Source organism: Vipera ursinii, assembly GCF_947247035.1.
Source record: "Vipera ursinii genome assembly, chromosome: 2".
Classification (NCBI taxonomy): domain Eukaryota; kingdom Metazoa; phylum Chordata; class Lepidosauria; order Squamata; family Viperidae; genus Vipera; species Vipera ursinii.
The window spans coordinates 71,877,058-71,903,988 of record NC_139513.1 but is presented as its reverse complement, the minus strand read 5'-3'; the positions used below and the strand labels follow the sequence as shown (position 1 = coordinate 71,903,988).

Genomic DNA, 26,931 nt, shown 5'->3' with positions numbered 1-26,931 from the left:
GCCTCTTGTTATTAATGTGATTGTTAGGCATATGGTGTTAGCCTACAATGTTGGGTTGAAAATATATTAACCATAATGCTATGTCTTTAAGAAGTTAATTGGCCAATGGGTGTGTAAGTGTTCTCATGGCCATAAGAGGAAGCTAGGAACGTAGCTTCTCTCTCTCTCTGATTTCACTGATCTCTACTGTTACTGTTTTTGCTCTGCTGTTGGTTTACTACTGTTGTAACCTGAACTGTGTATTTGACCTCTGGACCGGTAAGAAGACTTTGTAGCTTGGACTGTTGCTATTGTTTATGACTTGGACTGTTTATTTTTTGACTGTGCATTTTTGTTCTTACACCACCTCAAAGTAAAATACTTTTTGCTTTTAGAACTCAGTGTACTCCTGTGTGTGACTTTTTACTACTCTCAGTACCCTTCCTTGTCTGTGCAACTCTTTGGTTGCACAAGGAGACCTCTGCACATCAAATTCCTTAACAGTGATACTAGCTAGAACTCAGGTCTTGTAGCTAGCTATTTTTGGGTTAATTCAAGCTGGTATTTTTGAAACCCATGAATATATAACTAGAATACTTAAGGATATGAATATATTTGATAAAGCATGGGAGGCTGGTCTCTGTATTATGCTGTGGTATGGTAGATGTGGTACACGTACCACTAGTGGTACGCGAGCACATGGCTGGTGGTACGTGTAGGACCAGTTGAACAGCACTATAAAAATAAACATAAAAAGTAAAAAGGTTTTTTTTTACTAACCTGCTTTCAGCTGCATTCCGTTTCTCCATTCGTTTCTTTTCGCGTGTTTGTGGGACAAAAAAAAGTTCCATGAGACTTTCTAACTTCTCGCGAGATCTCGTGAGAAGTTAGAAAGTCTCATGGAACTTTTTTCTTTTTTTACCATAGTCCTACAAACACGTGGCGAAGGGGAGAAGCGGAGAAACAGAATGCAGCTGAAAGCAGGTTAGTATAAAAAACCTTGGGGGTGGTGAGGGCATCTGGGCGGGGGTGGGGGCTGGCAGAACCTGGCTAGGCTTGTTCCATCCAGACATCTTTTGCGCTCGCCGAATGGAGGGAGCCCTGTCTTTCCTCCTGAACACTCAAGTGGGGTTTCTGCGGGGTCTCCACTGCAGGGAGATCCATGCCTGCAGCCACGAGGACGCTACTGGGATTCCCCTCCCCACAGCGTGAGGCAGGATTGGCCCTCCACAGAGAGCTCCCAGCGTTCCGCTGGCCTCCCGGAGCGGTTGGGGCTGGTTCCAGGCTCACCACCCCCCTCCTGCTCTGTTCGCCGGCTGGAGCCACTGCCGGGAGGCCAGTTGAATGCTGAGAGCCTTTCCCCCGTTCTCCTCACTGGCGACCGCCTGTAGACCTCCATCAGCGACATGGCCGGGCCGGCGGGGCGTACAGCCGAAGGGGCGTAAAGCGGCAGAGGTTAGTCCGCAGGCAGTCCCGGAGCCGGAGGGGGTTGCACAGGCAGTGCAGTTCTGAAAGCCGGCGCACCCAGGGAAGCCACCCCGGGAAGCCAGAGTGTGCCGCCACTAACGGGCCTTGCGGTAGCGTAGCCGAGCTGCGGAGGGCCGGGCCAGATGCCCTCGGCTCTTAGCCCCCGGAGCGCTCCCAGACGCCCTTTCCTTGAACTCCCCAGCCAAAGCCGCTCTTTCACTCCCAGCTCTCTTGGCTTCCGTGGAGGGTCCCGAGGCAGCGTGGCAGGCAGTGTTCCTCTCCTGCACGGTGGGAGAGAGCATCCGCTGCCTGGCGAGGCGGGGCAGGCGCTGCTCCCTCGTGGCCAGGTAGGGGAGGCGGCTGCCCGGCTCCACTTCCCTGCGCTTGCCTGGTTGGTGCAGGTGGGAATGCTGGGCAGCCCGCAGGCACCACTCACCCTTTGCCAGCCGAGCCCAGGAAGTCAGAGTGCGTTGTCTGTAACGGGCCTCACGGTAGCGTGGCTGAGCTGTGGAGGGCCGGGCCAGATGCCCTCAGCTCTTCTCCCCCGGAGCGCTCCCAGGCGCCCTTTCTTTCAACTCCCCAGCCAAAGCCGCGCTTTCGCTCCCAGCCCTCTTGGCTTCTGCGGAGGGTCCCGAAGCAGCGCAGCAGACAGCTTTCCTCTCCTGTGAATAAGGCCGGGAGCAACGCGCTGGGGAAAGCGGGGCTCTTCGGAGTGGGGAGACGCATCCTGCGCCCCAGTCCCGTCTTTTTTCCTCACATGCACACACGCACGCACACACACACCCCTTTTCCCAGCCAGGATCAAAAAGAGGAGCAGCCCCGAGTCTATCTGTCAGGTAGTAAGATGGCATCCTGACGTCCCCGGAGAAACCCCCTTGTCCTTCTGGTTGAGAAAGCTTTCTTGTCTCTCCTTTTTTCCTTTTTTTAAACTCTCCTGGAGGGATCTGTCAGACAATTTTACCGGCTGACCAAGTGGGGAGGGAGGGAAGGAAAAGAAATAAATGGATGAAAAAGGGAAGGAAAGAAAAGGGAAGGGAAGAGAGAAATGTGAGAGAAAGCAAGGAAGAAGAGCAAGTAGGGAAAAGAGGGAGAAAGGTGAGGAAAGAAGGAAAGAAAAAGGAAAGGGTGAAAGGAAGGAAGGAAGGGAGGGAAGGAAGACACCCACCCCAGTCTCACCCCCCTCTACCAGAGACCCACGGATTTTCCCCCCACAGGCACCCTGCAACCTGAGTGATGAGCTGGCCATGTTCCTCCCCCCCCCCTTAACTTTGCTTGTCAAAAAGTTGCAAAAGGTGATCACGTGACCCTGGGACACTGAACGTTATAAGTATGAATCAGTTGCCAAGCATCCGAATGTAAATCACATGACCCTGGGGATGCTGCAACAGTCATAAGTGTGAAAAATGGTCATAAGTCACTTTTTTCAGTGCTGTTGTAACTTCGAACAGTCACTAAGCGAATTGTTGTAAGTCGAGGACTACCTGTACTTTTATCTTCTTTTTTCCTTTTTTTGGGGGGGGGTCAAGTTTTTGACACCTTGCTGGGCGACTGGTGGTACTCGAATAGTGCCTTATCCTTAAAGTGGTACAATGGGTGAAAAGGTTGAAAAGCCCTGCTCTAGAAAGAGTACAGAGAAGAGCAACAAAGATGATTAGGGGACTGGAGGCTAAAACATATAAGGAATGGTTGCTGGAATTGGGTATGTCTAGTCTAATGAAGAGAAGGACAAGGGGTGACATGATAGCAGTATTCCGATATCTCAGGGGTTGCCACAAAGAAGAGGAAGTCAAGCTATTCTCCAAAGCACCTGAAAGTAGGACAAGAAGCAACGGATGGAAACTAACCAAAGAGAGAAGAAACCTAGAACTAAGGAGAAACTTCCTGACAGTTAGGACAATTTATCAGTGAAACAACCTGCCTCCAGAAGCTGTGAATGCTCCAACACTGGAAGTTTTTAAGAAGAGATCGGACAGTCGTTTGTCTGAAATGGTATAGGGTTTCCTGCCTGAGCAGAGAGTTGGACTAGAGGACCTCCAAGGTCCCTTCAAACTTGATGATGATGAAAGTTGCCAAGTTGGATTGAGGGATCTGTTAAAGTCTGTTAATACCTATGTTTGGAAGGAACATTATAATCTAGTTACATTGGTACCTTGTTGAATTAATTGTTGCATGCCTTTTCATTGTGCAAAGAAGGATATGTCAGTGATTTAACCAAGAGAGAAAATCCATTGCCACTTAGTCTTTTTATTTGTTTTATTGCTCTTCCATCTGATCTGTTATTTCATCTGCAAAATTCTTAAGAGTAGTGTAGTGAATCTGTGGCCCTCCAGGTACTAGCACTGCTAACTATGGGATATGCTATTGTGGCTGATCATAGTTGAAATCAACATGTTGAGGATCACAACCATCTTAATACTGTCTTAAAATAGAAGCTTTCATTGTATGTTCATACTGAAACTGCATTTATAATGAAGAATGGTAGAGAAATCCATCATAATGTTTTTCTGGTTGCTCAAACTCGTTACCATTAGAAAATTTAACATAGTGATAGGTGAAAATTGTTTCAGGCTTAGTTGCTGCTGTTGAACCAGTCAGGTCATCCATATCTTGAAGATTATTTCTTCTCTAGCCTTCTACTAATTTAATTTTTCTGTACATTATTTTGGACTGCTTTTTTCTTATGCTTTTCTGATTGCTATGAATTTCCATGGAGGTATAGGATGATGTACTATTTCTTCTCTCTTTATATCTTCACACTGTAAAATGTTACAGCAATTTTATATTTTTCTTGAAGTGAAAAGAATGTTTTAAAACCAGTTTGGGCTTGTAACATGGACATGTTTAATCAATTTGAATTGGAGATAATGTTCCACCACATTAGAAATTATTGACACTTCAAAATTTCAAATTGCTTCTCTTCTAATTTGTGCCATCTTAAAGCATGCTTATAAATTTTGTCCTGCGGTCTTCTTGCAGAAGGATAGGTTGGTACATTCCTTGACCATAATGTGCAATGCATACTGGCCCATATGTTGTGTATATATGCTTTTTATCAATTTACTAGACATGTCAGTAGTGCCAAAACTCCACAGTTCAATTAATCTCCCATTTGACATGCTTTAGAAAATGAAATGGCTTCGCTTTGATGAAATTATTGCTGATGGATACTAATGTAAAGTAGTATTAGTACCAAATATAATATAAAAACTGTCTGTTTTCGTCTAATCAGGAGCAATTACAAGAGTCTTTGTATAGAAATGCTTTAACACTTGGATTGTGACTTTTTTTAAAAAAAATGCTTCTTCAGCAAGATTACAGAAGCTAAACGATATGGAAACACATTAAGTTTAGGCATTTGGCTGTTTACTACTTGGAGATACTTATGTAGAATGCAATACAGAATGCTGACCAACCTGATTCTAGCACAGAGCTTCCTTGACTAGAGAAATAAATTATAATGCCTATCAGTATTAGAAATGAAAATTTGTGGGGTTAGTGCTTAGCTATAATTGCTGATATAACTGTTTTTTTTCCTAGTTTAAAGTGTCTGTTAACAGTAAAACATAAAAATAGTCCTGTGCAAAATCCATCACATTCATAAAATACTTTGCTGTAGCTCTTGGTGGCTGGAAAAGATAGTGATATTAAAGTGTACTGTTTATACAAAGAATTTACTCAAAATTTAATTTTTGTATATTGTATATCAAAACTATTTTCTGACGCTACATGTATCAACTTATGTTAAAATACATTATTAAGTGGCTTGCTTGCATAATAGTTCACAAAATCATTTGACAATAATACAATAATAATGTATTAAATTTATATGTCATTTGATTCCTCGCAAGTCCCATGTATTGCATGAAAGAAAATTTTAGGAACTGATTAATATTCATTCATCCCTTTCCTGTTTTGTATTCTCAGTCTGCTAAGAAAAATCAAATTATTTAGAGCAGCTGAAGCATCCCATATATCCATATTCAATATTGATATATTTGGGTTTGGAACACTGAGATGGTATTCATTCTGAAAGCCTGGTAGAGATGTTAAAAGATAGCCTAGTAATGTTTTATGTTACATAAGGAAAAATTTGGTACTTTTCTTATATCACTTTAATATGCATTGGCTATGTTCAAGTGGTTGTTTGATTTGTGGCTAGTCTAATAGATGGCTTCTTTGTTTTCTTACATCATTCAGTTTAACATTGTATTGCTTAAAGCAGTAATCTACATGGTGCTCATCTATGAAGGGAAAAGAAAAAGTACACAGATGCCATGATAATTCAGTGATCTGTAACCAAAAGATCATGTGTAATCTATATATAGATTTTCCAGATTCTTCCTTACTTCAGCATCTTTTGCTGAAAAACTGAAAATATCAGCAATGGGTTATATCAGAGAGACAGAAAAAGAGTCCACTCAAGAGCAGCAGTTATTATTTAGTCTTCTGATGCTGATTAGGTGCCATCAAGGTTTTTTTTTTATTTTTAGCAACCACATAGGTAGATATTTTCCATGATGATCTGTCCCTGTTTGGTCTTTGAGGTCTTCCAACAGTGCACCAATCATTACTGTAACTGATTCCATCCATCTTGCTGTTATTATCTTCTTTTTTTCCCATCTTTTCCAATATTTGAATCTTCTCTAGAGAGCTTGATCTTCACATAATGTATCAAAGTAGGATAATTTGAGCCTGGTCATTTGTGCTTCAAGTGAGAACGCTGAGTTGATTCGTTCAAATGAGACATTGATTCATTTTCTTGGTTGTCCACAGTATTCTCAGAAATCTCTTCCAACACTTGGAATCTTTTCCAACACCAAAATTAAGAAGTGTCAATAATCGTCCTATCTGTTTCTTCAGAGTCCAACTTTAGCTTTCACACAAGCAGTACCAGGGTTTCCACAGTTCTTTTTTTTGTAGGTACAGGTAGTCCTTGAGTTACGAATGTAATGGAGTCTGCCCATTCCATTAGTAACTCGAAAACTCAGAGTGAATCTCGTACCTTGAACGAGATCACTCCCTGCTGCTTAAGACAAACGTGGCTCGTTAAGTGTACATAGGGTATCTCTGGGTAGGGAAGGCCATGGAGGGCCTAGTGATAGAACAGTTCCCCAAGGCCTCCTTAACCTACTAAGATACCTCATGCTTCCCCCTCCCTTCCTGCCATGTTGGACTAACTTACCTTGCAAAATCTGTCTCCTCCCTGCCACAGTTTCTTTCCCTTTGAGGAAGAGGAGAGTTGGCTTGGAAATGCTTTTTGCGCTGACAATGGAAACTCCTGGATGCTGTAATATCGTGCAAGTTCAAAAGAGATCATGGCCCCCAGAAGCTTCCATTTTGGGGAAAGGAGCGTTTGCTTCATTTGCTTGCCTATGGGGCAAAGCGTGGAACTGGAATCGGCCGGGCGCAGGAATCATGCTGTCTGTGGCCTGGGTGCACTGCTTGCTCGTGTGCCGGCCTTAGTTTGAGGGCAGGAATGAAGCCTTCAACTGAGCGGGGAAGCATCGCGGGTCAAGTCACTTGCACCTGCGTCCAAGCTGCTCGCAGTGGCAGCAGCTACCTGAGCGGCCATGATCTCACCTCCCTAGCCAGCCACCCAGCCCAACCTACTCCTTGCCTGGCAGGCTGGTAGCCCAAATCCTGACCACTGTTCTCCTTATTGTCCTCCCATCTCAAGCAGTGGCAGCTTGAGTTTCTCCGCTCCACCCGAAAGGAAGAAACCGTAGGTGCAGAGCAGGATTGCTCTCAAGAAGACACGGGTGCGCTGCTTACTTGCCTGCGCCAGCCTTATTGACAGCAATTCTGGTCTACACATCCGTTTCCTTCCACTCGGACGGAGCAGAGAAACTCAAGCTGCTGTCACTCAAAACACTTGTTATCTGAACAGAGACCTTGAGGTGATGGGAAGCTCCTTCTGTGTGCAAATGCAACACTTGAAAACGCAGCAAATCGCTGCGTTTTCAATCACCCCATTTTGTCACAGAAGTTAACTCCCCATCTCCCCAAGGTCTCCGTTCAGATAAAAAGTGTTTGAGCGGCAGTGGATTGAGTTTCTCCGCTCCATCCAAAAGAATTGCTGCATTTCCAAGGGTCTCATAGGCACTCAAACACCTTTTATCTGAATGGAGACCTTGGGGAGATGGTGAACTTCATCTGTGAGGAAATGGGGTGGTTGAAAATGCAGCAGATCACACGCTCCTCATCTCCCCAAGATCTCCAGATAAAAAGTGTTCTGGTGATTGTGGAAAGGAGTTGAGGGAAAGCAGGAGACAGGCACAGAGTTTGCACTGAAAATGAAATTTTCTGGGGTCCGTGATCTCATGAGAGTTCAGATACCCATTCTCTGCAAAAAAGCTTGGGTGCCTGAACTCACACGATATTGTGGCATCCAGGATCTTCCATTGACTCTCCTCTCCCTCAAAGGCAGAAATCGCAGCAGAGAGGAGACAGATCTTCTCAAAGTGAGTCTGTGCAGCAGTAAAGTAGGGGGAAGCAGTTGTGCAGTCATTTGTAAGAGTGAACGACTGCAGTGGTGCTGCAACATACGTAATTTTGGGATTTTCTCGTAAACACTAGGGGGTGCTTAACACGTAATTTTGAACGAGCATTAAGTGAACGCTTGTACCTCGGAGATTACCTGTATATCAGGGCATTTGAATATGTTTTCTAGGACCTTAATGACTGGTCTTATATGCTACTCTGCAGTATATTTTTTGACTGCTTATACTGTTGATGGTTGATCCCCAATTACCACTTCAGTAACTTCATTGTCAGTTCTAAGGCTGACTGTTTTGTCTGTTGATATACATGTTAAAAGGAAATCAGTGGCTCTGATAGCCCCGAGCACACTCAGGTCTGTAAGCTGCAAGTACATTTCACAAACAACCAGTGAATTATCTTCGCTTACTCTCTTGCACTCTCTTCCTCTCTAATCTATTGTGGGGGGCAGATATGCCAGGTATAGGAGAGACAGTATAATGGGTGTCAAACTCTATTTCATTAGGGCCACATCAGCATTGTGGTTGCCCTCGGGGGTGGGTGGGTGGTCATAGCTGTGGGTGGTGCCTATGGGGGCTGGGAGGGATCGGGATACAGGGGTCTCTGGCGGCTGGAGTGGTAGGCAGGAAGTTCGTCCTGTGGGGTGAGGCAAGGCAAAGTGAGGCAGGCGGTAGGTGCCAGCACCATGGGGTGAGGCAAGGTGAAGTAGGGGACGAGGCGGCTGCTGCCAGACACCATTGGGCCCCGTGCACAGAGGGCAGTGAGTGCATGGGGGCCGACAGTGTCCGTCAACAGTCACAGCCTGCCGGCCACTTGGCTGGCGCACTCGGGGGCTCCACAGCCCGTAGCAGTAGCAGGCACAGTGGCGGCACCAGCAGCAGGTGGAGTGGGAGACACGTGATGCGTACCACCGGATGTGCCTACTCTGTTCCGTCTGTGGCTTGCGGTTGGAGAGTAGGTCACCTCTGGTCATGTCCTTGACCCCCTTGTGGGCCTTGCTCTTGACCTGCATGTGGAACGTGTTCCCCTCACACACTTGACACACCTTGGCCCTGCTGTGGGCTGCCACCAGGGCCACCGGCTGCTCACTCGGAGCAGCAGGCCCGCCCAGCACAGAGGAGGCGAAGCAGCTGGCTAGGAACCTTGAGTAGAGGTGGTAGATCATGCCCAGGTCCAGCAGGCAAAAGATGGCCACCCCGAGCAGGGAAAGCCGGATCCCCATCTGCACCATGGCCACCCAGGCCCAGCCAGGATCACGCCTCATTCCCTCATCTCTGCTGGGCCTGGGCGGCCTTGGTTGGGCGGGGCAGTGAGGACCGATCTCACGCCATTTCCGGGGCGGCCCTGCAGGCCAAAGGTGGATCAATTGCAGGCTGAATCTGGCCTGTAGGCCTTATGTTTGACATGTCTGCTGTATAAAGAGATCATTTGGGTTTTTCCTTTTTTATGTATAATTTAAAAATATTTATCTGATAATCTATTTATGTTTCTGAAATCACAAAAAAGAAAAAATGTTCAGTTTTTACACCATTAATAACTTTTTCATGATACATCTTTGTCCAGGTTACCATCACTTTGTCATATTCAGTAATGAAAATAATTGTTTGAACTAATTTTCAAGTTCAGAAAACAAATCCTCCTTGCTGTTTCAGATTCTTTCTTTCCTTGACTTGCCAATAGAGACTGGAGGGAAAGGATGGAATGTGGGTTGTATCTGCAGCTGTAGAGATAGTTTTGGAAACTGAAGTTTCTTTCTCATAATAATTGTCTGATGCTTAATTGGGTAATGTGACCTGCACTGTCAGGGGAGGAAGGGAGTTGGTATACTTTGAATATACTGCTTTTGTGCCAATTTAATCAGAGCAGACTTGGAGTTCATTATTGCATTTCCTAATAAAGCCTGACATTAGAGAGTGCAATGTCTCAAGTGTGTTTGCATTGTTGGGATTATCAACCAGAGTTGTGGCACTAATATTCAAGGGTGAACAGTATTAGGCTACCTCCTTCTGCAGGGAGGTAGGATCTATTAGATTGGTCTGCCTCTGGCAACTGATGGTCCCATTGATGTTCCAAAGGGAACTAGTAAATTTATCTGAGGTCTGTTGCATAGTCTGGCTGAGGTCCTGGCTGCTGCCTGGTAAAGGTGGAAACCATGGATAGTATTGTGCCTGGGTGGCCAATCGTGGCACAGCCCTCCCAGCCCTCCCCATGATTCATGGAAGAGTTGAGGGAGCTGAAACAAGTCAAGAGATGTCTAAAGCAGTCAAAAGATGGAATCCAACAATCACAAATTATAATTACTATTAAGGCTAATTCATGGTAATGAGAGTGGTGAAACATAAATATTCCTCTGCTTTTATTGCATCTGCAGAGACCCACCTGGTGGCCCTGTTTAGGATTACTCAGACCCTCCTGAGGGTCTCGGAGGTTTACCTTCAGGATTGTGCTGAGGAATTTTCGTTCTACCTCATAGATGAAATTGCTCAGATCTTTCTCAGTTGGATAAAAAGCATTGATGTGTGCGGAAATGCCTGGGGAGTGGACTTACCCTGTTATTTGGGAACAGTTTCACCTTTTCAACCTGAAGAAGCGGGCAGAATCTTTGGGTCTGTAATCTCAACCGTCTGTGAATTAGATCCATGCCCTTCCTGGTTAGTCAAGACCACTTGGGAGGCGACATATGGGTGGGTCCTTGCGATGGTTAACTCAACCTTTAGGGAGGAGGTTCTTCCTAGCACCATTTAAAAAGATGCTAGTGCACCATCTGCTCAAGAAGCTGTCGGTGAACTCCACTGTTCTGGGCAATTTTTCATTCTGTCCAGGGAAGGTGGTTACGAAAGTAGTTGTGTTGCAGTTCCAGATGAACCTGGATGAAACAGATTATCTTGACCCCTTCCAGTCAGATTTCAGGCCTGGATATGGGACAGAAACAGCATTAGTCATTCTTTTGGATGACCTCTGGTGGTAACAGCATGGAGTTGGTGCATCTATTCTGGCTATCCTTTCAATATGGCTCTAGGAGCTGTGGTGGAGAAGTGGTTAGAATGCAGTACTGCAGGCTACTTCTGCTGATTGCCAGCTGCCAGCAGTTCGGCATTTTGATTCCCACTGGCTCAAGGTTGACTCAGCCTTTCATCTTTCCGAGGTGGGTAAAATAAGGACCCAGAATGTTAGGGGCAATATGCTGACTCTGTAAACTGCTTAGAGAGGGCTGTAAAGCATTGTGAAGCACTATATATAGGTCTAAGTGCTATTGCTGTTGCTAATACCACCAAGTATAGTATCCTTTTGGATCAGCTTCAGGAGTTGTCGATGAGGGGGACATGGTTCTGTGCTGATTCATTTCCTTTTTTCAATGTCAATCCCAGTTGGTGCTGTTAGGGAGCGAGAGGACCAGCCCATTCTCCTGTTTTGTGGGTTCTCCACAGGACTTGGTGCTCTCTGCTTTTTTAACATCTACATGAAGCTGGGCAAGACTATCTGTCACCAGGGGGGTGAGGTATCATAAGTACTGTGTTTCCCCAAAATAAGACCTGGTCTTATATTTTTTTGCCTCTAAAAGAAGAACTAGGTCTTATTTTCAGGGAATGTTTTACCTGCTTACTTCAGGACCCCCTGCAGCCAGGCCTCCCATGCCTCGACACGTGTTGTGCCGCTGTCCAACTTCGGCCATTTGCGGCAGGATGGCACATTGTGCCGGTATTGCCACTCATGGCAGAATGCCATGTGGCACATTGCATCACCACTGCTTGCACACACCATGGCACAACACAGAAGGATGCATTGGGCCACCCGTTGCATTGTGCTAGTGCCGCCACTCACGGCAAGACACCACGTGGCGCATCATACTTGTGCCACTGCTTGTGTGTGCCATGTCACAATGCACCACGTGGCATCCTGCTGCGAGCGGTGGCACCGGCACAACGCACCACGTGGCATCCTACTGTAAGTGGTGGCACTAATGCAATGCATCACATGGCATCGTGCTGCGAGTAGCAGCACTGGTGTGATGCATCACACTGCGTAACGTGCCATGTGGCCTTCTGCAAGTGGCTACTAGCAACCAGAAGATGTGGGCCAGCGGCCATGCAGGCTCCTGCTAGATGGGGCTATTGGTGCCGCTGCCGCGAGTCAAGGCAAACATTGAGGCGTGAGGTCCTGAGGTAAACAGGTACGGCACGCTTGAGACAGCTTCACCCCACCCATCCCCAACCTAGCTTGATTTTTATGCTCACCTCCTACAACCAGACCATGGGACAGAGTGGGCGGGGTCTTAACTAGGGCTTAGTTTTTGGTTAGGGCTTATATTAGGCGTACACGTAAAAATCAAGCTAGGGCTTATTTTCAGTATAGGTCTTATTTTTGGGGAAACACGGTATGTAGATGATACCCAATTGTACATCTCCATTTCTGGTGAACTAAATGATGCTGTGGTTGCCTATCACTTCAATCCTGGTAAGATAGAGGGGCTGTGAGTGATCTCTTGCATATCTGGCATTTATCATTTTTGGTCCTGTATGGAGTGCACTGCCCCAGAGAGATCCAGTGCATAATCTGGGGGTTCTCCTGGACTCACAAATCCTGCTTGATGAGCAGGTGGCAGTTGTGGCTAGAAGAGCCTTTGCTTAACTTTGTGTTGAGTACCAGTTATGCCCCTTCTTGGATTAAGGTTGTCTTCTTTCAGTCACCCATGCCATAGTCTCGTCCTGTACTATCCACTGTAATGATTTCTACATGGGGCTACCCTTGAAGAGTATCCGGAATCTGCAGCTTGTACAGAAGGTGGCAGCACAAGCAGTTTTGGGCACCTTAAGACTGTCAATGTAACACCTCTGCTGGATGAGCTGCATTGGGTACCAGTTTGCTTCTGGCTCCAATTCAGGGTGTTGGTTATCACCTTTAAAGCCCATGGGACCTGGTTATATGATTTTATGGTTTATTTGTAAACTGCCCAAAGTAATGCAAGTGAGATGAGTGGTATAGAAATTAGGTAGGTAAGTAGGTAGATGGATGGATGGATGGATAGATAGATAGATACCGTATTTTCCGGCGTATAAGACGACTGGGTGTATAAGACGACCCCCCAAATTTTGAGATGATTTTCAAGATTTTCAAGATGCGCGCGCTCCCTGGCTGTTAAGGAGCACTCCTTAGCAGCCGGGGAGTGCGCGTGTGTGCAGGACTGCCCTGCCGGCTCCTGCCCGACGCCGGACGGCTCTGCCGATGCTGCTTCAAGAGGGAAGAGCGTGAGGCACCTGCCATGGCTCCCCGAGGACTCCTTAGGAGCCGGGGAGCGCGTGAGTGCGTAGGACTGCCCTGCCGGCTCCCGCCAGACGCCAGCCTGCCCTGCTTCCTCCACAGTGAGAGGGGAGGGTGTGCCTTCCTGGGCTTGCTGACTTGCAGCCAAGCCGGAGCCGAAAGGGGCTTTTCCTTCCACCCACCCGGAATAGACGCAAGAGCTCCCAGGGTCTGGCGTTTGCAAGGGGGAGGGGAAAGGGCTGAGAGGATCTTGGGGGTGGGAAGGGAGAGTCACGTTGGAGGGGGGACTGGACTAAGGAGGCTTGAAGTTGCTTTGCAAGAACGGGGGCGCTCGATTGATTTATGTATTATTTTCCGGCGTATAAGACGACTGGGCGTATAAGACGATCCCCCAACTTTTGAGATGATTTTCATGGGTTAAAAAGTCATCTTATATGCCGGAAAATACGGTAGATAAAATATAATTCATATATTTTTGCCTAATATATTTTAAATTCAGTTCTGATGCAATATTTTGTTTTCCCTTTCTTTAGTCACATATTTTCTCTGCACTGAGAGAACACTCTTAGCTCTTCTGACTAAAAGTATGATAACTGAAAACATATTTAATTGTGAAGATGATAGGAATCTGTCTAATGGGTTCAAAGAAAACAGTTAATTTTCTGAAAATCATTATAGTCTCTTTAAGGAGGATGGCATATGAACAAATACAAAGAAACACATATGAAGCTTTTTCCTCAATGTTTGAATTCTAAAATATGGGAGGATAAATTTTATGAAAAGTAAAATGTTCTTAACGTGATTTAATCATATATGTTTTCATATTTTGAGTTTAGGTTACTATAGAAAAATGACTAAGAGAGGTTTATTCTACATAAAAAAATTGCTGTAGAGAATACAGCAATGGCTACAACCCAAGTATCATATGATGAGGCTATGTCAAAGAAGAGGTGCTTTGCAATATGCCAGAATGGATACAATGCACCTCTTTTTGAAGCTGTATCTCAGTTATTTCCATGTACATTAGTCTTCCCTTGTCCCTCCATTTTATATGCAAGTGGCATTAGAGGAATTTTAGAAGGAGTCTGACAGATGCAATGAGCAGAAAGTACCTCTTCAGAAATTAAAATTATTTGGGGGAGAAGGAGCTTTGACAGATTCTGTAATGGCTCTTGGGATCCCAATTGCTAGGTCATTAGCTACATGCCCTTTTATGAATTTGAAAGTCAAAAGGCTGGCAATGTCCAGATAATCATAAGCAGCCGCTATCTTTTCAGAGCTAGATTTTTATTTTAGTTTCTTAATACTGGCTTGCAAAATGAATTAGTATCCTGGATTCTAATAGCACTCTTGACATATCATATGTAGTGAGAAAAGCCAAATGGGAATGAAAGGGCAGTAGTGAAAAGCAGATGTAGAACTTCTATGAAAAATATCTGTACAGATACAAGATGCAAAATAAAGGGGAGGAATTGCAGTGCTTTGGGAAAGAGACTGGTCCTCCTGTATTCCCTTCTGATTCTTTAAATTATTTTAAATTTCTATTTTATTTATAATTAAATTTATATGCTGTCCATCTCGCTGTTCAGAGTGGCTCACTCACTGAACACTACAAAAAAGAAAGTGCCTAGCATATCGTTTGCCCTTTGACATTAATACATTGCAGTGAAGTATGAAGACTAATGCTTGGCAATTTAGAGGAGATTAGCCTACTGTCTAGTACACAGGTCTGCAACCCGCGGCTCCGGAGCCGCATGTAGCTCTTTCAGCCATCTCCTGCGGCTCCCAGTCCTCTGCCATGTGCAGTCCAAAAAAAAAAGTGGGACTAAAAAAGTTCAACCAATCAATTCAAATATGCAGGGTAGGTGCATATCTCGCCTTGGCTCCACTCTTCAGTCAAACCCTGTTATGCGCATGCACACACATTTTTTGCGGCTCCCAGTTTTTCCTTTTGTGAGGGAACCGGTTCCGAGTGGCTCCTTCACTGTTTCAGGTTGCTGACCTGACCTGGTCTAGTAATTATTTTTGCCATTTGATGAAATATGTATATGAATATTATCCTTACCAAAATGTTTACTTGAAAATAAAAAGCAAAGCACAGTTTCTGAAATACCTTTCAAAAATCTCTGGAGACAATTTTGGAAATGAGGAAAAAGAATCAAGAAAAACCAAGAAAAAAATCTGTTTGCTTATGTTAGTGGTAGAAGAAAGCAATATAAAAATATAACTTAAAAATGTTAATTTTAACTAGCATGCTCAATTGTTAAACTGCTGAAATTAACTGTTTCTGATCTAAAACTAGTAAATGATTTTCAAAATATAAAAAAATGTATTTTACGGTACTTTGGGACTTCTCACTATGGTGAGAAACTGATGGGTGATTAATGGAATTGATGGCTGCTTAAAATGTGAGATCCATGAGCAATACAGCATCGATTACACAGCTAGTTCTTTTAAACAAAGAAAAGCTTGGTGCTGGTGACTGCCATCTGGTAAGTAGTAACTATGATTGTTAATACAAACTAACTTAAAATAAGCTAATATACAGAATGGCTATATTATCCCTAATATTTTTTGTGTTTCAGGAGATCGGCTGTTTCAAGGTTGGAAACCACCTCTCATATAGGAAAACATGAAGATCAAAAAGCCAAGAAACTAAATTGGCACATCACAGTTTAAATATGTATAAAGAGAACTTGGAAATTGAATACATGAAGATATGATAACTAGCAACATTAATCTTGGTAGATTAACGATGTATGATATGCGTTGATCTTATTTCAATAAAAATCTGTTTACAAAGAAGTGCTCCTACTTTTTATTGAGTTGGAATAGCTGGATAATAAAATTGGCTGTTACATTTGATTTATTTTTTTAAAATTTACATTAGTTATTTAAAGGCAGTATTCTTGCTCACATCATGAAGATGGAATTTACAGTTTTCACTGAGAAATGTTGATCCATGGTGGCGCAGTGGTTAGAATGGAGTACTGCAGGCTAACTTACTGCTCACTCCAGGAGTTTGATTCTGAGCTGCTCAAGGTTGACTGAGCCTTCCATCCTTTCAAGGTCAGTAAAATGAGGACCCAGATTGTTGGGGGCGACAGGCTGACTGTATAAACTGCTTGGAAAGGGCTGTAAAGCACTGTGAAGTGGTATATAAGTCCTATCACAAAGAAATTACTTCTGTTAGGTTTCATTATAGCTCTTATATAGCAGAAAGTGTGTAAAGATAACCATCGTGGAAGTTTTTATTTCTTAAAAAGACTCACAATTTACTCTATTTTGTGAAAAGAAAAAAAATATCTTAGGTATTGTATTGAGGCTGTATTGGCATATTTTATTTGATTTCTGGTGGATTATGCTCTGGGTAAGAAATATGTTCTTATTTTAAGGCTGAGAACCACACTGAGTGGTGTGCCTATCCCATATTCAAACAATAAAAACAAATGGAAAATAAAATTAATTATATTTAGGTAATTATTCATGTATGTAACAGTTCTTTCTACTGCATTTGAAATTAGAAGTTGAGCAACTTTTGGAGGTCACATTCATTACTTTGTGGAGATAGATACATGTTTCCTTGTAGCCTCAGGATACGAACTCTTGCTTCAGGAGACTTCCTCTGTTTGTTCCTTTTTCTGTTAAGTAGAACATTAGCCTTCAACAAGCACACTAGACTAAATTACTGTGGATGCCCAATAAATGTTTTCTGTGAAATAAAGTGTATAATTAATCTAAACTCGTGGCAGTGAGAAAAATTAATGAAGAAATCTGAAAAGTTTACTGGTTTTGAATAAAAGACTCCATACAGAAGAAATATTCATTCAATAACCTCAGTGGGATATAAAATCTAATTACTTAATCACATGAGCCTGGGATTATGATAGAAATAACCAATTAAGCAGTGCCCAAGGACTTGACAGCAAACAGTTACTCTCAGATATACTGGGAGAAATGACTTAACAAGTTGAAGTGGGCAGTGTATTTAACTCCTTTTTGATATACCGGTAGGAAGTCAAAGATAGTCCCAAAGATGCTTTTTCCAGAGGCAGGTTGCCTCTTGAAAAAGCACCTTTAGGACAACCATGACCTGGATGACAGAATCTCCATGGACATAAATCAAAGATAGTTTTGAATTTGGCTATAAGTATTTTTTTAGTCAGAATATCTATTTGGGTGGAATTACAAGGATGGCTAGTAGCTGTCAAGATGCTGGACTACGACTCCTTTTTTGATATTGGCCATGGTGGCTGGAGCTGATTTTAGAGTTTTAATAGTGTATTAATGACTATGTCCATACTCTGGTTTAATAAAATAATCATCAATAAATTAATACATTTAAACCTTAGAATCATTTTAGTAGTTCTTGTGGAGTAATAGGAAGGTAGAGTCTAAAAGAAATCTTGCAAGTTCGAACATTAAACACCTCATGCAAAATTTGAACTTGAAAACTCCAGAATAACATTTCTGGTAGGCTAAGTTTTAGTTTCCTGACAGTTTTCTTTTTCACCCACACCCAGACACCCCACCCCCTCTAACTCCCTCTCTAATCCTTGGTTAATTTTAAGCATACTTGTTAGAAAGTTATTTTTAATGTTGATCAAAATTTGCTTCTCAAATATATTTAATTTTGCAGACTTCAGGAGTTGAGTACAATATTTGATATGACATTCCTATTTCATTTTTATTTATTAATTTCTTCTTTGAAATATCTGTGCTTGATCTGTATCTATATATATCTGTATATACAAATACCAGATCTCTGGAAGCAGAGCCCCAGATGGGAAATTAGTTTTGGTTGATAGTCAGACTGCCTAAATTCTCATTACTTCCAGTTACATTTCTTGGGACAAAATGTAAACTGGTAATATAGTAGTACCATATTACCAGAAATACCCACTATTTTTTTTGTCCCAAATGAACAATTATTGAAACATGAATGGCTAATATAGTACTTTTTAATTCCAAGGACCACTTTTTAAAAATCAGTATTTTTCTCTGCACGAGCCTATGGGAGCATGATTGATGATACATAATATTACTAAGTGATTTTTGGCTTGGTTTCTTAGTCTTGGGGAGAGAGTCAAGAATTTTGAAAAGTGAAAGCTTAATATATTTGGACCTGCAAGGAGAAGAGTTGCTATCTTAAATTAACATAGTATGCATTATTTTACAGAATAAATTATATTCTAGACATGTTTTATGCTATCATTGTCTAGCAAGGGATATTATTGGGGGACATGGTCATAGTACTTCCTAAAAGAACAGAAATGTTTGTGGAATACATTCAAATCTTTTAATGGAATTTATCTGTGTATATTAAGTAATAACTGGGGTTTAAAAACACATTTCCCAAAAAAAGTGTGACGGCCATGTTGTTGTTCCCTAGCTTGAATATTTTCCTTCTCTTCATCCCCCATGTTTCTGCCAAAGCTCCTGCTTTAATACTCCTCCTTGGGTTTACATTGGAAAAGGGAAGGATTATGCCAACGTTGAAATATGTTTATTAGTATATCTGTATACATCTGAAGTGAGTAAAATTAATATTGCTTGTTTGTGGCTACTGTTTTCTTATTATAGCATCAATGGATATTTTCACATCTATTTTGCTTTTGGAATTTTGAACTAAAAATATTTTGTTATACTATTCCAGGTTTTTTTCATTGGTTGAGTATTAACCAAGTTCAAATCTCCTTTTTGAAATCAGCTAAGGTTGGATACGTCCTACCGCTCACCTGGGTGCCACCTCTTTATTTTCATCTAAAATGAGCTTTCTAGAGAATCAGACTTTCCTATCTCTGCCAGATAATGAAAGGGCTGTTGGTTTCTGGGTGAATACATTTGAAAACATTTCCATTAATTTATTATAGGTCTGATTTTTCATTGTGGTGATAGCTCAGAGTTCTAGCAAATTTTGTTTCACAGGAAATCATTTGTTTACAGTACTTTTACTTTCCCCCCCTTTTCTTTTATGGATTATAGTGGACAATTTTAATTTTGTTAACCTAGTTCATATAGCCTTGGAAATCTTGTGTAAGTTATTGACCTTAATTTTTTTTCTTTTGTGTAAGCTTAATAAAGAAAAAGTGAAAACAATTGTAAACTGGCAAATAAATAATTTATTTTTGCTTTTACTAGAATAATAATGTTTTATTACAGATGTGAGTTAAGGTTATGATGATGTTATTGAAGAGCACATTTTAGACTTGAGTAGGGAAGCCAAATATCAGATACTGACATAACTTACACACATCAAAGTCTTATGAAAATACTTACACAAACAACTTAATACCTCACTATATTAGCAGATGAATTTACAATAAGGTACTAATAATCCAGCCTCATACTGTGAAACACATTGCCTGCTATGCAAGCATTTATTGCAATGTTATTTCAGTGAAATCAAATCTAGGCAGATATACATTAATGATTTAAGATGAGAGTATGAAATAATCCTTGTCATTAATTTTGCTTTATTTTAGCTTAATCTGCATACATCTAAAATTTAACCTGATTTCCAGTTTCCTAATAGTTTCCGACATGTTAGTAAGTTTTTCATGTATTTTTTACTCTAAAAGACAATTTGTTCCTTGACCTTTTTTACAGAGAAAGGGCCTGGGTTTTTGCCCTACAGATTCGTAGCAATCCAAGGCATATGTGCTTAGAATGCAACAGTCCCTTTCTTTGGTATTTTCATTGATTACCAGTATTTCAGATATTTGTCAGATAGATGACACTATTCCTAGTAAGTCCCTCTTTATTTCTTCTGCTTTGCTTAAAAAAACACTAATAATTTTCTCTGTCTGATTTCAACAGGGACATCTTATGATTGGTGGTAAACAAGTCACACTTGAATATAGTCCATACCCTGAGTTTTGGTATTGCAAGCGTGTAAGTATGTAGAAGAACAACTTTATGAAAAGTTACTTGTAGAGCAGTCATGCCCAACCTTTCCAGCTTGGCAGACCAGCCCGGGGGGTGGGGGAGAGGGGATGGTTCCATGTGAATGGCAGGTGTGTGCATGAGCAAGCGCAATTCCATTTGTGTGAGCTGTGGGTGCGTGCACCCGCCCCTTTCACAAATGGAGCTTTGCAAGCAAGTGCGCCTGTTGCGCAAATGGAGCTCTGCGTGTGCACAAGCTTGCGTGCCGCTTGTGCGGCCTGGTTCTAGACAGGCTACGGCTTGGTAGTGGGCCATGGCCTGGGGATTGGGAACCTCTTGTAGAGAGTTTGAAAGAAATAGCTTAATGAAAATATTTCTAATTGACTTGCTGATTCCTCAAGCGGACTCTCATAGCACTAAGATTTCTTGAGGGATGCACACAGCTTACCTTTGTGGATAAAATAAATCATAGTCAACTCTCTTTCCGTCTGAAACCATTGGTGATATGGATTTGTATGTCCCCTGCACTTGCTGCTATATTTTGCCCTCTGTATTTCCACATGGAAGATCCATTGTATATATGGAAATCGGTTTGTATATTAATTAGCTTAATTTTGTTTTGCTTTATTTATGAGATTTACCCCAACCTCAGTCCAGAGGGAATCTTGCCTATTTAACATTAGATAGAGCTCACTGAATTTTATTCAGTTAAAGATTTGAATGTAGATTCTTCCCAAACCAATATCTTGGAGTCACATGTGTCCCATTGGTAGAAGAGAGGTATGTTCATAAAGTAGAGTCTACCTGAATAGAGAATTCTTCTGAATCTCGGGTTGCATTTCAGATGTATTTATGCGAATTGAAAATCTATGTCTTTGTCGTCCTCCTTTCTTTTCCATTATTTAGAAACATTGATTTGAAGTCATAGCATGCTACTGCTAAGCTTGTAAGCCGCCCTGAGTCTTCGGAGAAGGGCGGGATATAAATGGAATTAAAATAAAAATAAAAACAAATACTTTCAGTTTATTACCTTGCAGATGTAGATGGGTGGCTCGCATGCATGGCGTTATTAACACATAGCTGGAGTCTTAATAAAACACTAAGCTTCCTTATCTTTCTGTTTCTGTTTTTATAAGTTGAGTTGCATAAAGGGACAAAAGGCAAAGTTTATATAATCTTTTTTTTCTTTGCAGTGTAAAGCGCGCACGGTAGGGTTTCGTTCAGAAGGGTATCGTTCCTCTTGTTACTTCTGTAAACTCCCAAGAGATGGTGAGCCTACTATTGTTACAGTCTCATAACAAAATAAATGTGTGAATTTGCAATGAATAAAGATCTTTGGTGTATACACAGATATATTTTCATTCATACTAGATCAAATTCTGTTTTTAATGCAAATCATTAACTTTAAATAGTACAAACATTCACGAAACAAGAGAGTGAATCTTTTCTTATAGCAGAACTCCAGCATCTGAAATAAGTATCTCACTAGCTCTTGAGTTTGGGCTTAGAGCTCCTCTGAGTCCACTTCCTCTTCTCTTCTCCAACTCTGCTCTTACTTCAAATAACCACTAGCTCTACCAGCCAGTCATGTGGCCAGGATTACCATAGTATAAATGGATCTTTGTTAATTTGTTTAGTAGCTTGTTTAATTTACTTAGTAATATTTAGAGGCTTCATAGAGAGCCAGTCTGGTGTAATGGTTAAGACATCAGACTAGAAACGAGGAGACCATAAGTTATTGGGCACAAAGCCAGCTAGGTGACCTTGGGCCAGTCACTTTCTCTCAGCCTTAGGAAGGAAGCAGTGACAAAATACTTCTAAAAAGCCTTGCTAAGAAATGCTGTTCATCGGAAGATTTCTGGGACATCTGAGACCATGTAAGAGAGCCAGCATGGAAATACAACCAATGCTATCCCTTTTGAGACTCTAGTGCCAGCTGCCTGCAGCCTCTAGCAGGCTCACTTTTTCTTCTCTCATAGGCTAGATGGCCTGGCACGAGAAGAGCAGAAGTCAATGGTACTAGACTTCCATTACCTCACTGCCCTCCCATGAAAACTGTAGCACAAGAATCATTCTACTGGCTGTACCAGGCAATATCTCTCCCCTGAGGAACTCATGCATTGTCACATGCCAGGAAAGAACTCCAGTGATAACCATAGAATAACAGCCAAGCCATGCCCTTTAGGTTTTGAACCTGATACGCTGGTTATGTACTCTATCATAGGGTGGGGGAAAGCAGGAAATGGTACCAACATGGGCTCTCCTTTCCAGCTGGACAGCCAGTGTTGGAAGAATAAGGAGGAAGAATTGAGAAAGACATCCTTTCTTGGTCCCTCTATTCTTGAGAATTCCTGTTTATAACTATAGAAAATAAGGACCAGGATGACAGTGTCATTACCCAGCTCCTTCCTTCTCTGACATACAGCTCAGATACTTCCCTTCAGGACTAATACATGAGAAAGATGGGACAGATATCCCTAGATGAGAAAGAGAAATGAATTCACCAGGCATACCAAGAGAGTCTGCAAGATTCTCGGCCTGAAGAACTGCCATTCCTATAGGCCCCACTGTACTTGCCAGCAGCATAAGACTATATGTAATCCAGAGCATCTTGGAGGCAGAGATCTCAGAACAAACCATGCCATCCTCCGTTCCAACCAAAAGAGAATGTTTCCGTATTAAAAAAATAAGACAATCGTTCTTGGGCAAAAGGCTAATAAAAATGCCCATAGCTGAATGTGTCTTGTTAAAATACATGCATTTTAAAGACAGCCTGACAGGATTGTAGGTCATGCAAATGAGTCGAACATTGACTAGTACTGAAGGCCAATAACACTTGAGCATACAGTGATCAAACAGGTCTCATGATGTGATGCCAGAGGTTGACTTTTCTATCGTTCCTAAGAAGAACAAAGGTTGATGCATTGTTCTGAAACCCAAGTGGGAAAACTGTCATATTGAAGCTCTGAAAATTATCACTGAATTCCCCTAAAAAAGGAACACACCTGCATCACCACTCACAGAGGAAGTTCCTGAGATTCAAATTGTAGGATGTCCTCTATCAGTACATGCCCTTTCCTTAATTCTGCCATTGACTCCCAGTGTATTCATGAAGGTGACCATAATCAGCCATTTGATTTCCTGGGAAATACACACATGCACTTTCTTGGATGGTTCCCTATTTTATGTCCTCAACTGAGTAGGAGAAAGAAAGATGTTTGGCCATGATACTAATCTGGGTTCCTGATTAATGTAGAGAAGAACAATTTTTAGCTAGTGCACATCTTATAATACTTGGAATCAATTCTGGAGACAGAAAATGGTCTGATCTCATCAAAACAAAGAAAGGCAACCATCTAAAAACTAATTGCATGTATTTTTTGAATCAACCGTCCATATCTCTTGATCCTTGACAGTCTTCAAAGACAAATGATAACTTGGACAAACTCAGTACCTTGAGCAAGATTCCAGATCAGCAGCGCTAGAGGCAATGAAGTGATCCAATCAAAGAAAATTCTCTCAAGGTAATAGCTTTTGAAATGATCTCCAAGAGAAGGGACTTGTTGCTTTCACACCATGTTGAACTTAACTACAGCCAGGCAAGTGTCAGAAATAGAAGCGCTGCATGTAGGAAGACGTTTGGCATCACCCAACCATAAACCATGCACAAACCTTTATGTTCAAGCTGAATCTGATTTATATTATGTGCAGAAAGTAATCCCAAACCAAAAGTCACGTAAAAAAGAACATGCAAACTAGATGTCAGGCAAGCTGTCAGTATCTCCTGAGTAGAACAGGAGAGTTTAGAGCAACAGTTCTGAGAACCACCTAATATATTTTTGTCACCTCATCCAGGCTGCAGAGCCTCATTTTCCAGATGGATTAAGACCTGCATCAAAGTAGCTAAAAGATACAGAATAAACCACCTTCATGGGGAATTTATCTTATTTATTTATAAAATTTATTTGCTGCCCATCTTGTGTCCAGTGGCTTACAGTGGCTTACAGCATAGAAACATTGAAAAACATTAAAATTATCCATTGTAAAACAAACAGCTGATAAAAATAATTAACATATAAAATCGTGGACACAAGATGGCAGATGAATTGTAGCTCCTTCACTCGAAGCATAATCATCTTGGCACTTTCATCCCAAAGACTCTCCCAGGAGATATCTGTAAGACTGCTAAATCATTCCAAATAGGAGTTATTTTCTGTAGCATTCTCCTGTCAAAAAGGGCTGTCCCCTCCCAGAAGAGCTCTAAACAATGCCTCAGGAATTAGTGAAAACACTCACTTTTCAGGTATCCTGATTTTGCTGAAGAAAAGGGACCTTCATAGTAAGTCCATTGGATTGGATTTGTAACGGCTCTTCCATCTGCATGTCTCTTCTTGCTGCTCTTCTTTGTGTATTGGTCTAAAAGTGTAGCATTGTGACCACTAGAAACTTTTCAGTGATATTATAGTATTAGGGAAGTACTGCCAGATGAAAAAAAGAAGGAAAGTAGGGACCCAGAGAGGTGATGACAATTTTTTTACCTATTTCGTGGATGAGTACAAGTCTAAAAATTGTGTCTTCTCAACTGGAAAGTTTAATAATGCATAATCATCTAAATACCTTTTTAAAATATTCTTGTACCATGCAGTAAGGAAAAAATAGTGTTAACACAGTGGGTTTTTCCCCCCTGAAATGACTTCATTAAATTTGTTTTCCTAGTAACAGAAGAAAAACTTGAAAAGGGGGAGGAAGAGTCACCGGAGGAACCGAGCCCAAAGGGGGAATCTGTTGAAGACCCTGCTCCCCCTCAAGAGCTACCATCTCAGAAGCCAGATTCTGAGCTGCAATGCCCGCCTCAAGAATTTGAACCCAAGAAGAAGGACAAAAACAGAGAAGAGTGGCTCACACAAGAAAAGAAGAGGGACCCTGAGATGTATCCACCCCGGAAAGAAAATCAAGACCGTAGTTCAAGGAGAGAGACTGTGGAAAATAAGCGTCAGGAGGATGAGAGTAAAAGTAAGTTGATTGTATTTATGGCCTTGCTGTCTTAATTTATTGCTATAACAATGATTTAAATTTGTGTAAACTGAATAGAAGTTCATATATGATATATATTTTTTTCTCTCCATGCTACACTTTTCACAGCAATTATGTTAAAACGCATTCCTCGCTTCACTCCACCAGAAGTGATTGTAGGACTTTTAGCACCATATGTCCGTCTCTCTACTTCAAGTGTGCGGGTAATGAAGAACAAAGCTGGCTACACCTATGGTTTCATTGACCTCGACTCTCATGCTGTAAGTTGACATTCTCCTTATTTCATTTCCCAGCATCATTAATTAACATTAACATTAATGAAATATTAAGATGTTACTTTCTTATGATAGTCTATGTTCATTACAGTGTCCTGTGTAATTATGAGTTTACATTTTTAAAATTTATTCCTCACGCTTCTGTATCCAAAGCTATCAAACTGGCCACATTTCCACCTAACATTTAACAATGATTTAGCATTGTAAGACTAAGTCTCTGCAAGCTTTAGGCTTGTACTTTCTCCTTTCCATCTCCTGAAGCACAGTATTACATTCAAACTATTTTTATTTTATTTTTATTTTAATTCCATTTATATCCCGCCCTTCTCCGAAGACTCAGGGCGGCTTACAAGCTTAGCAGTAGCTATAAGCCTGCTTCCTAAACTGCTTAGATGTAATAGTAAGTTACTGAAAAGAAAATTTTCAAATTCCTTTTTGTGTCTTTACTGGAGAGGAAGGAGTAAAAAAGCACAAAGAATTGTGGCTGAATTGCAGCCATTGTGTAGGATAACTTACTCAAATTGACTGGGTAGGCTTACTGCTATTGCTAACACTTAGATGTGATGTAATATCAATAAAGAAGAAAATGGCTTTGTTCATACAGTTCTAATCCCAAACCAAGTGTAAGTCATTATGACTTACTATAACATACGAACTCAGGTTGTGATAGAATACTCTACATATGATATGTATGTCTGTTTCAGTACACAACATTATAAGTTTTAAGATGCACTATGAGACTTTTCTTATCACATAATATTTTGGTTCCTATCATGGGGAAGAAAAGTTTGATCTTTGTAACTTTATATCCAGCACAGTTATATTGGAGCCTAGTTTGCTGAATTCTTTAAAATGATTAAAAATAAAAATAAAATAAAATAAAATGTGGGTTAGACAGCATCACCACCAGAGGGATTCGTAGCTGGCTGATAGGCCGTACTGAGCGTGTGGTCCTCAATGGAACCGCATCTACATGGAGGGAAGGGTGTAATGGGGTGTTCCAGGGCTCTGTTCTGGCCCTAGTGCTCTGCAACATCTTCATCAATGATTTGGATGAGGGGATAGATGGGGAACTCATCAAATTTGCAGACGACCCCAAGCTGGCAGGAATAGTCAACACTCCAGAAGACAGGCTTAAGTTACAGGAGGATCTGGACAGACTTGAACATTGGGTGCTATCTAACAAAATGAAATTCAATGGTGAAAAACGTAAGGTTCTACATTTAGGAAAGAAAAACCAAATGCACAGGTACAGTATACCTTGCTCATTAGTAGTAACTTGAAGAGGGATCTCGGAGTCCTAGTGGACAATCACTTAAATATGAGCCAGCAGTGTGCTGTAGCTGCCAAAAAAGCCAACACTAGGCTGCATTAACAGAGGGATAGAATCAAGATCACATGAAGTGTTAATACCACTTTACAATGCCTTGCTAAGACCACACTTGGAATACTGCATCCTGTTTTGGTCACCATGATGTAAAAAGATGTTGAGGCTCTAGAAAGAGTACAGAGAAGAGCAACAAAGATGATATGG

At 41.7% G+C, this 26,931-nt stretch overlaps 1 protein-coding gene across 4 annotated transcripts in view; it reads left to right on the top strand.

Annotated features, from left to right (window-relative positions):
* RBM6 (RNA binding motif protein 6) overlaps positions 1–26,931 on the top strand; it is a 91,125-nt gene that overhangs the window by 50,128 nt on the left and 14,066 nt on the right. For 3 of the 4 annotated variants that reach the window (XM_083356123.1, XM_083356124.1, XM_083356126.1), the window contains exons 7-10: positions 20,023–20,097; positions 21,282–21,357; positions 24,805–25,101; positions 25,231–25,382. In XM_083356123.1, coding sequence (XP_083212249.1) covers positions 20,023–20,097; positions 21,282–21,357; positions 24,805–25,101; positions 25,231–25,382 — 600 coding nt within the window. The remainder of the gene's footprint in view (positions 1–20,022; positions 20,098–21,281; positions 21,358–24,804; positions 25,102–25,230; positions 25,383–26,931) is intronic. The other variant, XM_083356125.1, reaches the window with a different exon arrangement.